Source organism: Drosophila guanche, unplaced genomic scaffold, assembly GCF_900245975.1.
Source record: "Drosophila guanche unplaced genomic scaffold, DGUA_6, whole genome shotgun sequence".
Taxonomy (NCBI): Eukaryota; Metazoa; Arthropoda; class Insecta; order Diptera; family Drosophilidae; genus Drosophila; species Drosophila guanche.
In genome coordinates this window covers 970,560-982,281 of record NW_022995761.1, presented here as the reverse complement: position 1 = coordinate 982,281, position 11,722 = coordinate 970,560, and the positions used below count along the sequence as shown (strand labels likewise).

Below are 11,722 nucleotides of genomic sequence, written 5' to 3'. Positions count from 1 at the left end.
CAGAAAAGTCAGCAATTTGTTGAACAAGGTTTAAAGCTACGGTTATATTTTTAAACAAACCACTAAAAATAAGTGAATAATAATATGAAATGGTATGCATAAATCTATGTGGCGGCGCCACCGCCGCCTCAGTCTCAAGCGTTCACATTGCATCACGTCTTCACGTCACACGTCCATCCGTTCGGTTAATACCGCTCCACCACAACGGACGTGGGCGTGTTGCCTGTCCACTGACTGTCGTCGTTCTCCTTGTCCATGTACTTATCCTGGTCATGGAGGGTCAGTGTGCTCTCTGCGAAGGCTGCATTTAGGTTGCCCGCCAGCTGCGGCTGCTCCTCGACAATGGTCATTGCCACATTTATCGATTTCTTGCTCAGCCTCCTGTTGCCGTTCTCTTTGTTGTTATTGCTGGTGGTGCTGCGCGAAGAGAGGAGAGAATGAGGGTATAGGAGGTATGTATATGTAGAATAGATGGGCAGGAAGCACTTACCTTTTCTGCTTGCGACAGGCTACCATGGAGGCAAGCACGGCCAGAATGATAATGGCTGCCAATAGTCCGGACAGGCCCGCCACCATGGTCATCATGCCATGCGGCTCTCCATCCGACGTGACCTTAGTGACTGCACAAAGAGAGCGTGTTAGTGAGAGCGTGTAAGTAAGAGGGGGGAATAAGACTTGGGAGCGGAGGAGAGTGATTTGTTACTCCAATTTTGCAATGCGCTTATCGCTTTGCGTCTGCGTCTCAGGGTCGCCACCGCCACCGACACGGGCTCGGGCACGAGCACCAGCGACTGGCGTTGAACTTCAACTTCACGCTGATCCGAATGATCTCGAATCGAGTTATCAGAATGCGTGTGAGGCAGGCAGCAGGTTTCGTTTGCGTTTTATTACCATGCAGCCCACGCCAGCAGCCAGCCAGTGCTGGTGGCAACGCACTTCCGCACTTTCTAAGCCGGAAGAGGTGTTCCTCGAATGAGAAGGCACTGTGGTCGTCAGCTGAGTCATGGTGAAATTACTAATAGTTGACGGATTCACCATAGTGCCTTCTCATTCGAGGAACACCAGCTCATGGTGAAATCATGGTGAAATTACTAACAAACGTTTGCTATCTCTCTCTAGCGCTTGCCTCTCTGAGAGCTGAGAGAGCGTGGTGGATAAGCTGGTGCTCCTCCACTCAGCTGACGACGTTACCTATTAGTAATTCTACAATGAGCTGAGTGCTTCCACTCACCAGCACCAGCTTATTCACCAGGCTCTCTCAGCTCTCAGAGAGGCAAGCGCTAGAGAGAGATATCAAACGTTTTACGTTCTGCACTCTTCGCTCTTATTGTTTCTGCTGATAGCAAAGTAAAGATTTGGAGCGGTAAAGCAAAAAATATGTTTGTTTCTAAAAAATATGTAATTGAATAAAGATTAAATTACATACACATTTCATTACACATCCAAAATAGAATAGTAGTTGCATGCATATTTCATTGTCTTCCGCTTACGTCTTAATTCGTAAACAATGAATAAAACGAAGAAGACAATGAAAAAATCGTGCGATACACAACCTCTTTGTGCACTGTGCACTGTGCACTGTGGTGAATCCGTCACCTTATTACTAATTTAACTATGATCACAGCTGTCCGAGTTGCTAAATACACCACAGAAAAGTCAGCAATTTGTTGAACAAGGTTTAAAGCTACGGTTATATTTTTAAACAAACCACTAAAAATAAGTGAATAATAATATGAAATGGTATGCATAAATCTATGTGGCGGCGCCACCGCCGCCTCAGTCTCAAGCGTTCACATTGCATCACGTCTTCACGTCACACGTCCATCCGTTCGGTTAATACCGCTCCACCACAACGGACGTGGGCGTGTTGCCTGTCCACTGACTGTCGTCGTTCTCCTTGTCCATGTACTTATCCTGGTCATGGAGGGTCAGTGTGCTCTCTGCGAAGGCTGCATTTAGGTTGCCCGCCAGCTGCGGCTGCTCCTCGACAATGGTCATTGCCACATTTATCGATTTCTTGCTCAGCCTCCTGTTGCCGTTCTCTTTGTTGTTATTGCTGGTGGTGCTGCGCGAAGAGAGGAGAGAATGAGGGTATAGGAGGTATGTATATGTAGAATAGATGGGCAGGAAGCACTTACCTTTTCTGCTTGCGACAGGCTACCATGGAGGCAAGCACGGCCAGAATGATAATGGCTGCCAATAGTCCGGACAGGCCCGCCACCATGGTCATCATGCCATGCGGCTCTCCATCCGACGTGACCTTAGTGACTGCACAAAGAGAGCGTGTTAGTGAGAGCGTGTAAGTAAGAGGGGGGAATAAGACTTGGGAGCGGAGGAGAGTGATTTGTTACTCCAATTTTGCAATGCGCTTATCGCTTTGCGTCTGCGTCTCAGGGTCGCCACCGCCACCGACAGCCCGAGCCCGTGCTCGTGGTCGCTGACCGCAACTTGAAGTTGAAGTGCGACTAGGCTTACTAGAGCTTAGCTCAATAGTCTTACGCACACTCCGTCCGTCGTCCAAAGCAAACGCAAAATAATGGTACGTCGGGTGCGGTCGTCGGTCGGTCACGACCACCGTTGCGTGAAGGCGTGAAAGATTCGGCCTTCTCCACACTCCCCTGCTCACTACTCCCTGCTCACTGTCTGTTTCTATACTTACTCGAATCCTCGACAACGAAGCGCTTAGTGTTTGGCGACGACTGCACATAGCTCTCCAGCTCCATTCGCATGTCCATGTCTGTCTGTCCCCCTCTCTCTACCTCCCTACCTCTTTGTGGCTATAAAGGGGGTGGGCAACTGCAAATGCAATTGGAAATTGGAGAAAAAGAAAAAGGCCATGAAACATCTGTTCAAATGCATTAATTTCCATCAAAATATTGGCCCAGATGCAGCACCGACGCAACCGCAACCGCAACCGCAACCCCACGCTCGACTTCATCCAATTGTTGGCCAATCTACTATGGCCGCTCCGCCTGCTGCTGCCTCTTACGTTCAAGAGACGCTGCTGCTGCTACTCGTAGTGGTACAACCACTCTGCCTCTCCTCTCGTGCTAATTAATTGTTTCAAGAGCCATCACCGCTAGCAGAAGCAGCAGCAGCGTCTCGTATCGCCTCTAATCAGCCAGCAGAGGGCAAAGCATTAGCTTTAGCTGCCGCCGCCGTCGCTGCTGCTGCTGCTGCTTCAGATGTCAGTGATTTATTGGCCATAATTAATTAGATTTTGACTGTTTACAGGCCATTCAAGAGATAACCGCGACGGGGGAAGGGGACTATCTCTCTATAGATTGGAGTTTGGAATTGTATCTGGCGAGGGGTTGTCATATGCACGTCTGTCACGTTTGGCAGTTAGACGCAGCCCGAAAATAGGGGGCACGTGACACACTACAAGCTGCAAGGCACTTGAATTTAAAGACCAAAACCGTAAATCAAATTAAGAGGATAATTGAAGACATAGGAGACTCGTCTCAGTGAAGATATATTGAATGGATTGGACTGGGGGTAATAAGAACCGTGCCAAAGTCAAGATGTTAGGGTCTTTAGGGGGATTTTTGCGAAAAAGGGAGATCGATTGGAATGGATACGGTTCATGTTTGGAATTTTAAGAATCCCAAAATACCAATACCAATCCGAATCACACTTTCTGAGTGCTATAGTAGAGTGCGTTTGTTTTTTGTTTGTGCTTTATTTGTGGCTTCCACATGCTTTGCATTCGAATCAAATAACTATCGAAAAACCATACCCACAATGGCCATCATTTTATATTCCATTCTCCATATTCTACATACATACATGCATATGTAAATACATTTAACGTATGTGTATAAGTCGCTTAATCGGAGAACACCCTCTGAATGGAAAGGAATTGGAAATAGGAAAATGGCGAAATGGCTGTAGTGGGAGTCCGTCGCATGTTGCATGTCGAATTTACTGGAGAAATGCGGGCACGAGCTCTCAGCTCAGCTCAGCTCTGTTAAGTTCAGTTAGTTGTAGTTTTGATGTACATAAATATGTATACAGTTTTATTATTATATACGGAGGAGTATTACGATATGGTATATGACACATGATATACCATGCACATATAACAAAAATCTTCTGTTTTGCTGTTCTGTTCTGTTGTGTTTTCCTGGCCTGTGGGTCTGTGTGTGCCTGCCCCTCGCTATTAATAATTTAATTAATTTAATCATTTGCGGTGGCAACAATTTGCAATTTAATTGCACAATTTAATTTATTTATTTATTTTATTTATAAATAAATTCAGGATAGAGGTGGGAACAGAACAGTTTTTGGGATTTGGATTGTCATGGCAGCGGTAGTGGCATATGATCATTTATCGTTTCCCAATTTTCATATGTTTTTCAATGCAAATCAAATCCAACAAAAATTAGTTCAATTCGTTGGTGGATTGGGTAAGCTCGAAGAATGATTTCTGGTTCCAGCGGACATCAAATACATACTAATCAATTGATTATCCATGATAATTCGTTGAAATGGAAAATTGTTCAGCCAAATTTGAGTTCAGATTCAATTCGCGGAGACTCCAGTCAGAAAAATACCGGAGGGAAGGGTGAACTTTCACTGTACAAACTCGAGGAGGGGAACAGCTCAGCGATTGACTTACAAGCAGTTTAAAGTAGATGTTGCTCGAGTAGAGGGGGGTATTGGGTCTTATCCTGTGACTATTTTCGAGAGTGAAACTATAACTGTGAACTAACGTCGCCGACACACAGCGTACGACTAATGCGGCGCGGGTCTACATAAAGCTCCAACCCAAGCCCGAAACGTAACGTAACTTTCGATTGCGCCAAAACGACGGGCGACGCGACGGCTGCGCAGCGTCAGCGTCAACGTCAACGGTGACTTTGCTAGAAGCAGCAGCAGCAGCAGCTCAAAGCCGATTGCCGTACGATCTCCGATCTGCGCTCTCCGATCCCCGATGCCCAACTCTAGAGTCTAGACATAACAAAAAATGATCTTAAATCGAAATTCAAATGTAATTGAATTGCCGCCAAATGAAAGTGATGCGAGGCACTCAATGCCGCCCGTCTCCGCCCCCACCCAAATCAATGCTATAAAGGGGTCAAGTTTGTGCCTGTGCCCATGTGTGTGTGTGTGTAGTGTCCCTCTCTCGACTTGTATGTAGATAGATAACTGATAAGCAAAAGACAAGAACACAAACTGATTAAATCGATACATGGGAAAAGAATTTGCGGTACAAGGCGCCATGATAAGAGACATGACATAACACTCGTTTATCCATACATATTTACATATATGTGCATACATATTAATGTACACCTGTCTATACGTACATATGTGTCTTTAGGAATGTATGTATGTACATATGTACATATGTATGTAAATGTGTTCATGCAGTCGCACGACTCCCTTCAATCAGAGGGCGGTGGCGGTGGAGCCGGAGCCGGCGGTGAGCGTGGAACAAGTGTTTTCGCAATGACGCAGATGGGTTTTGCAAAACTTTTTTTCTTGTTTTGTTTTTTCATGAGATCTTGGAATATAAGTTCTCTGGGCATGGAACTAGTCTATTGGCTAGATAAGGTATACGGAACTATTTTTGCTTGATTTCTAGTGTTTAATTGAAGAGATAACAGTTCCAATTTGTTATCTGAGTGGGAGTTCTGGAGTGGAGTCTCCTCTTGAAAGCTCAATTGATTGGCTGAAAGATCGTTTCTGTGTTACAATGCCATAGAGCCATGGAGCCATATTCATACCCATACCCATACCCATACTGTTACACACATGTCAAAATCTTCATATAACTCCTAGAAGAAATTTTCACCCTGTTGACCCCTGATGGTCAATGCTTCTATTATTTTGGGGGCCAGGGCATGTGATCCATTGATGGCACTTTCTAATCGATGGCATGGACAAAAGCTCGTTCACATTCTGTCGACTCATCTCCGGTGCGAGGCACGTAGTACATGTGCACTCTCGCAGTTTGTACAGTGAAAGCTCTCGCTTAACGGATCTTTCTCTGATGGCTTCCAAGAGTTATTCACTATCGTGACGTTAGCGTAAACGTAGAGGGCAAACAAATTGCTATAAATATACCCGTAGTATGGTAGCATTATCTAGGATCTCCAATTTCGGGTATTTTGGGGGGTTGGATGGACGGTTGGGCGGATAGACGGACGTACAGACAGGCGCTGGGCGTGTGTCAATCGGTGCCCCCAGACGCAAGAAAAGATACAATCTCTCAGTTTATTTCATGGCAAAGCGTAAGGGGGTTGGGTGAGGAAAGTATCTGTATCTGTACGGTGGATGGTATTGCCAAGATAATGAATTTTTGTTTATAACTTTCGCCTCAAGAAATTACTTTTCATTTTTCAAAGGAGATTTTCGTTTCGTTTTTATACCCGGTACTCAAAGAGTAAATAGGGTATATTGTATTTGTGCGAATAACGGTTGTATGTAACGCACAGAAGGAAGCGTTTCCGACCCCATAAAGTATATATATTCTTGATCAGCATCAATAGCCGAGTCGATAGAGCCATGTCTGTCTGTCTGTCTGTCCGTCTTGTTTGTCGTCTAGTTCTCAGAGACTATAAGAGCTAGAGCCACCAAATTTTGGCTCCGGACTACTGTATGCTCACACTGAAACCAGTGTATTTCAAAAATAAGCCACGCCCCCTTCCGCCCCCACAAAAGGGCGAAAACCTCCCAAATCTACAGTTTTTAAGATAAAAGAAATCTAAATCCATTCCGTAGGGAATGGTCATATCTATCAGATCACCAAATTTGAATCCGATCGGATCCTTATTATAGCCACAATGGAGAAATTAATTTCCTGTGGCTGAACCCACCCTGTCCAGCAGCTTTTGTTGCTCTTTTTACATTCTCTCATTCACACTCTGCTTCTGCTTCACTCGGCCCCTGCCTCTGCCCTCCCCCTGCCGTTGACTCTTCCGACTTTTAGCCAAGACTCGGGTTTTAACGCTCTGTATTAGAAAAAGAGTGACCATCAAAGTTGCGTACAAGAAATTTTCATAGATGGCGCCACTTTCGTAAAATTTGCTGTGAAACCTATCGGTCATTATTGCACAGAATGTCCAGACCGTTGGACCATCAAAGTTGCGTACAAGAAATTTTCATAGATGGCGCCACTTTCGAAAAATTTGCTGTGAAACCTATCGGTCCAAGAATGTACCAATTTTATTGCTGTTTTAAATATCTCATAAATTGGAAAATATTAACTGATCCATAAAGTATAAAAGTTGTGACGCGTAAGAAGCGTCTCACACGTCTCTTCTCGTTACTGATGTTTTTTGTGCATGTTGGGCCTGTTGTTGTCAAATGAATTTGCGTTTTAGCAATTGGGAAAAATTACACTTTTGTTTTTCTGTGTGTGCTGCTTGGTTTGGAGCGGCCCTTAACTTACTCGAAAATAGACAGTTGTCGATAAACAACAATTGTTGTCATAAAATAATCAAACAACATTCAATGCAATCTCTCCTAAGTAGTACGTTAATGGAGGAGACAGGGACAGGCCCACCCTTCTATCGTATAGTGTAATATTTACACAGAAGTTGGGAAAGAAGCGTTGCTAGTGGCAAAGTCCAGTAAAATACAAACACACACACATATACACAACCATTTCCATTTGTTGCATTATTATTCGTAAGCATATTGCTAGGCATACCAATCGTTGCGGCAGGAATATTACTTAATTTTTAGACATTCCATCCATAATTGCTGTTTTTCTATCGGAACTGCATGCCTATACTTTTTTTATAAGTAGGCATATCCCACTCAAGATTCCCATCAGATCCGACGCAAATTCCCAGATGGTTTCAATTGTTTCCTGCCCGCTGCTGTTTCTGCTGTTGAATAATCTCTCATTAGATTATATCTCTTATTGGAGCTTATATTATATCACTCATACGTACCTATCTACGATTACTTACTGGATAAAACCTATCTACATGCATACATATATCTAAATTGATAGATAAAAATGCGATGCATTCCACGTTATTACTCCATAGGTGGGGGATGAGTGTTGTTTGGTCATTTCTATTGCTAACTAAATATATGACGCTTATTTTGTGTTTATTGTGAAGATGGATGGATGGGAGGGAATACGTTTTAAAACCGATTTAGATACATGCCTCTGATTCCGATTCCGATGCCGTTACCGTTGTCTCCACTCCACTCCAAAAATAGCCGAAACAATAGGAAAATAGTCTCACTTTTAATAGCGATCCCAACAAATCAGTTCACTGTGTCGTCCGACTGACTTTTTCTCTTGTATTAATTTTTAATTTTGTTTTTTTCGGTTCTCGTGTATAATTACACATGGCACAACAATTTACAAAATAATTGTTTTCGGTAAACTACAACGAAATTGAATTTTGTACGGATATTATGTGGTTTTATATTGGCGTGTACCGGCAGCGTCAGAGGCATTTGCCCCAATGAAAGGAAGCCGCTCTCTAACGCCAACACCAAAAATCGTTTTCGGACAAACTTTTCCTTCGAATATACGACGAACGAAGTACATATTCATTCTCATACTACATAAATCCGCACAGACGCACATAAGTACATATATTTTTTACTATACTAGTCACAACATTTATTTCTTTCTCATTTTTATAAATAAACAAGCAAGACAAGAGATTTTCTCTCTAATGTGTTCAGATGTCTGTTGTTTGTGTGAGAGAGCAGAAAGGGGCCTACCGAAAAGATAATGTGGGGGGCTTCGATCCCACCCCCTCTGTACCATAACAATTAAAAGTTTAAGTTGCCTGGTAACGGTAACCCCCAGAATCCTCTATCCCCTACTGCTTCAACTGCTTGGCTGTTGCCCCGTGGCTGGACGTGCAGGTGCACAGATCGTGACGGAATTGGCAAATTCCTAATTGCAGATACTACGGTACGGCTACCACCAAAACTATTTATGCAAATACAACGCTTCTCCGATTGTTACAGCTCTGTTCTCTGGGGAGTGCTGGAAAGAGCTTGCGGAGCGGGTGTGTGTGCTTACAAATAATCATTGACGTAGTGAGCGGTATGTAGTGGTAGTGGCAAACAGTGGCAGACAGCAGCAGGCGGCAGCAATTACTTGTGATAACGGCAAACATTAATTGTATTGTCAAAAAGCATCCCCATCCCCCACCCGCTTTGCCATATAAATTGTCGTTGCGCCTGATAAATTACACTAATCGCTGCCGATGCCATGCCGAGACGATTGAGCTTGCTTTTGCACCCCGCCTCCACACACACACGGCACGGCAAGACACGATCTGAGAGCAGAAGATTTCGAGTACAGTATGCACATTCCCAAGAATAGGGATGGGGATGAAATATAATGGAGCTGAACAGATTACACTAGCGTGCACACAACATAAATAAATGCCATTCCGGAAATATCTACATTCCAGTGTCCAGCTGACACGTCCCGTTGTATGGACTGCTTTCCCTGCTTGGACTGCTTGAATAAATCGTTGGCGCATATAAGAAACCAAGCAACGTTTTGGTAAAGGGAGAGTATAGAGTATATTTTATCTGTGTTAAACAAAATGTAATATATTATATATATATATATTCTTGATCAGCTTCAATAGCCGAGTCGATATAGCCATGTCTGTCTGTCCGTCTAGATCCACCAAATTTTGTGTGAAGACTCATGTGATATCACAATGAATAAAGTTTGTTTCGAAAATTCGCACCGCTCTCTTCCGCCCCCACAAACGGCGAAAGTCTGTTGTATCCACAACATTGCAGATAAGAGAAAACTAAAAACTTAGGTCCTTAGGTAATGACCATTTTCTCATTCCACACTCTGGGTCGTGCAGTGTGCGGCTCCTTGGGAGGGGGGCGAGCTAAAAGAGCGTGTTGGCATGAGAAGTGATGTAGATTTAGATGACAGATGTAGAAATTATGTAAAATGTCAAATGTAAAATTTAACGAGAAGGGACGTGTGAGACGCTCTTACGCGTCACAACTTTTATACCCGTCACTCAGGACTACATCTAGATGTAAAAGACATCGCCAACCACTACACATCGTTCACATTACAGAACACGTAGTAAAAAGCCTACTACATAAAATGCATCAAGAAAATTGGATCAGTTAATCGTATTTTCCAATTTATGCGATATTTAAAACAGCAATAAAATTTGTACTTTTTCCCTGCACATTCTGTGAAATAATGACCGCTAGGTTTCACAGCAGATTTTTCGAAAGTGGCGCCATCTATGAAAATTTCTTATACGCAACTTTGATGGGCACTCTTTTTCTAGGTTAGGTTAGGTTGAGGCGGCTGTCGGGGTTGTCAGAGACCCGACACACCTAGGCCGGTTTCGGCCCATTGTGATACCGCATGATTTGTTCCCTTCTCCCTCGTGAGACCCTATTTTATCCATTATCCCATCCGGATGCCCTTATGAAGCCTGCGATCCGTCTGGGACTAATTGTAGACATGTCCGAAATGTCATTTAGAAGAGCGCCCAAGTATTGGAGTCTCCTTCTACTGAGAGCCGGGCAGGAGCAGAACAGGTGTTCCACAGTCTCCTCCTCGTCCTCATCTCTACAGCTTTGACAGAAGTCGTTATATGTGGCGCCCAGACTGTTTGCATGTGTGCCTATTAGCCAGTGTCCCGTAAGGGAGCGTATGACTGAGCTGCACCTACTCCTACTGAGTTTGCAGAGCTCATCGGTGCGCTTCCTATTAATGTTAGGCCATGTTTGCCGAGTTATGCGACATAGTGGCACAGTTTGCCATCTGTCATTTATTAGTTGTTTGGCATACGAATATCATCCTTATCATTGAGAAGGGGGAATGTTGTTCCAGCTCTGGCCAGCTCGTCTGCTATACAGTTGCCTTCAATGTCCTGGTGGCCCGGGACCCATATTAGGCTGATGACGAACTGATAAGAGATTTGCGACAGTTTGCCACGGTAGCCGAGCTTGTTGTTATCGCATTCAGTGATTTGATTGCAGCTTGGCTATCACTATAGTTATTTATGTGAGTTGCCGCAGGGGTTAGTTCCTGAAGACAGCTCAAAGCTTCTTGATCGCTATGGCCTCTGCTTGGAAGACACTGCAGTGATCCGGGAGCCTGAAGGAGTAACTTATGTTCAGCTGTTCGGAGTAGATTCCTCCTCCGACCTTGTTGTCCAGCTTTGAGCCATCAGTAAAGATTCGAATGGCTCCCTTTGGACCAGGTGGTCCCTCAAGCCAGTTGTTTCTGTGAGGGATGATTGTTTCAAAGGGGGTATCTGTATACTCCCTCGGAACGCAGTAGCCCGTTTTTATGGGGACGATTTTGTTTCCATTTAGGATGGACGCATGACCGGTGTGATGTGACACCCATTGGCCAGAGTCTCTAAGACGGATTGCTGCCATTTCTGCCTGCTCCTTACCTGCAAGGTCAAGGCTCTGCAGGCATAGTATAGCATTTAGCGCATCCGTTGGTGTTGTGCTCAGAGCTCCACTGATGCTTAGGGCTGCAGTACGCTGCACCTTGCCTAGTTGTTTAGTGATGGTCCCCTTCGATAGGGCAGTCCACCACACTGCGACTCCGTAGAGCAGTATTGGTCTTACTATTGCTAGGTAGATCCATTGGACTATTCTTGGGTTCATGCCCCATTTTAGCCCAATGGCCTTCTTGCAAGTGTAGAGGGCTATAGTGGCCTTCTTCACTCTGTCTTTGATGCTCAGGTTCCAGCTGAGCTTTTTATCAATTACCAACCCTAAG

General features: G+C 44.3%; 2 protein-coding genes across 4 annotated transcripts; both read right to left on the bottom strand.

Annotated features, from left to right (window-relative positions):
- Positions 1–15: 15 nt before the first annotated feature.
- On the bottom strand, positions 16–872 carry LOC117590883. 2 transcript variants are annotated; one of them, XM_034283912.1, is made up of 3 exons: positions 491–872; positions 170–417; positions 116–127 (listed from the first exon to the last, which is right to left on the bottom strand). In XM_034283912.1, the coding sequence occupies exons 1-2, from the start codon at positions 583–585 to the stop codon at positions 186–188; spliced, it is 327 nt and encodes a 108-aa protein (XP_034139803.1). In that variant the 5' UTR covers positions 586–872; the 3' UTR covers positions 116–127; positions 170–185. The 2 variants fall into 2 exon arrangements, with proteins under 2 accessions (XP_034139802.1, XP_034139803.1); XM_034283911.1 differs by having other exon boundaries at positions 16–417; positions 491–863.
- Positions 873–1,663: 791 nt separating this feature from the next.
- On the bottom strand, positions 1,664–4,747 carry LOC117590881. 2 transcript variants are annotated; one of them, XM_034283910.1, is made up of 5 exons: positions 4,622–4,747; positions 2,660–2,796; positions 2,139–2,268; positions 1,818–2,065; positions 1,764–1,775 (listed from the first exon to the last, which is right to left on the bottom strand). In XM_034283910.1, the coding sequence occupies exons 2-4, from the start codon at positions 2,733–2,735 to the stop codon at positions 1,834–1,836; spliced, it is 438 nt and encodes a 145-aa protein (XP_034139801.1). In that variant the 5' UTR covers positions 2,736–2,796; positions 4,622–4,747; the 3' UTR covers positions 1,764–1,775; positions 1,818–1,833. The 2 variants fall into 2 exon arrangements, with proteins under 2 accessions (XP_034139800.1, XP_034139801.1); XM_034283909.1 differs by having other exon boundaries at positions 1,664–2,065; positions 4,622–4,746.
- Between the last annotated feature and the right edge of the window lie 6,975 nt (positions 4,748–11,722).

Excerpts from the sequence above, each read along its gene's own strand:
- LOC117590883 (XM_034283912.1), bottom strand. The coding sequence starts at position 585 with ATGATGACCATGGTGGCGGGCCTGTCCGGACTATTGGCAGCCATTATC. Across the intron at positions 418-490 it reads GCCTGTCGCAAGCAGAAAAG|CACCACCAGCAATAACAACA; the intron begins GTAAGTGCTTCC and ends CTCTTCGCGCAG.
- LOC117590881 (XM_034283910.1), bottom strand. The coding sequence starts at position 2,735 with ATGGACATGCGAATGGAGCTGGAGAGCTATGTGCAGTCGTCGCCAAAC. Across the intron at positions 2,269-2,659 it reads CTTCGTTGTCGAGGATTCGA|TCACTAAGGTCACGTCGGAT; the intron begins GTAAGTATAGAA and ends CTCTTTGTGCAG. Across the intron at positions 2,066-2,138 it reads GCCTGTCGCAAGCAGAAAAG|CACCACCAGCAATAACAACA; the intron begins GTAAGTGCTTCC and ends CTCTTCGCGCAG.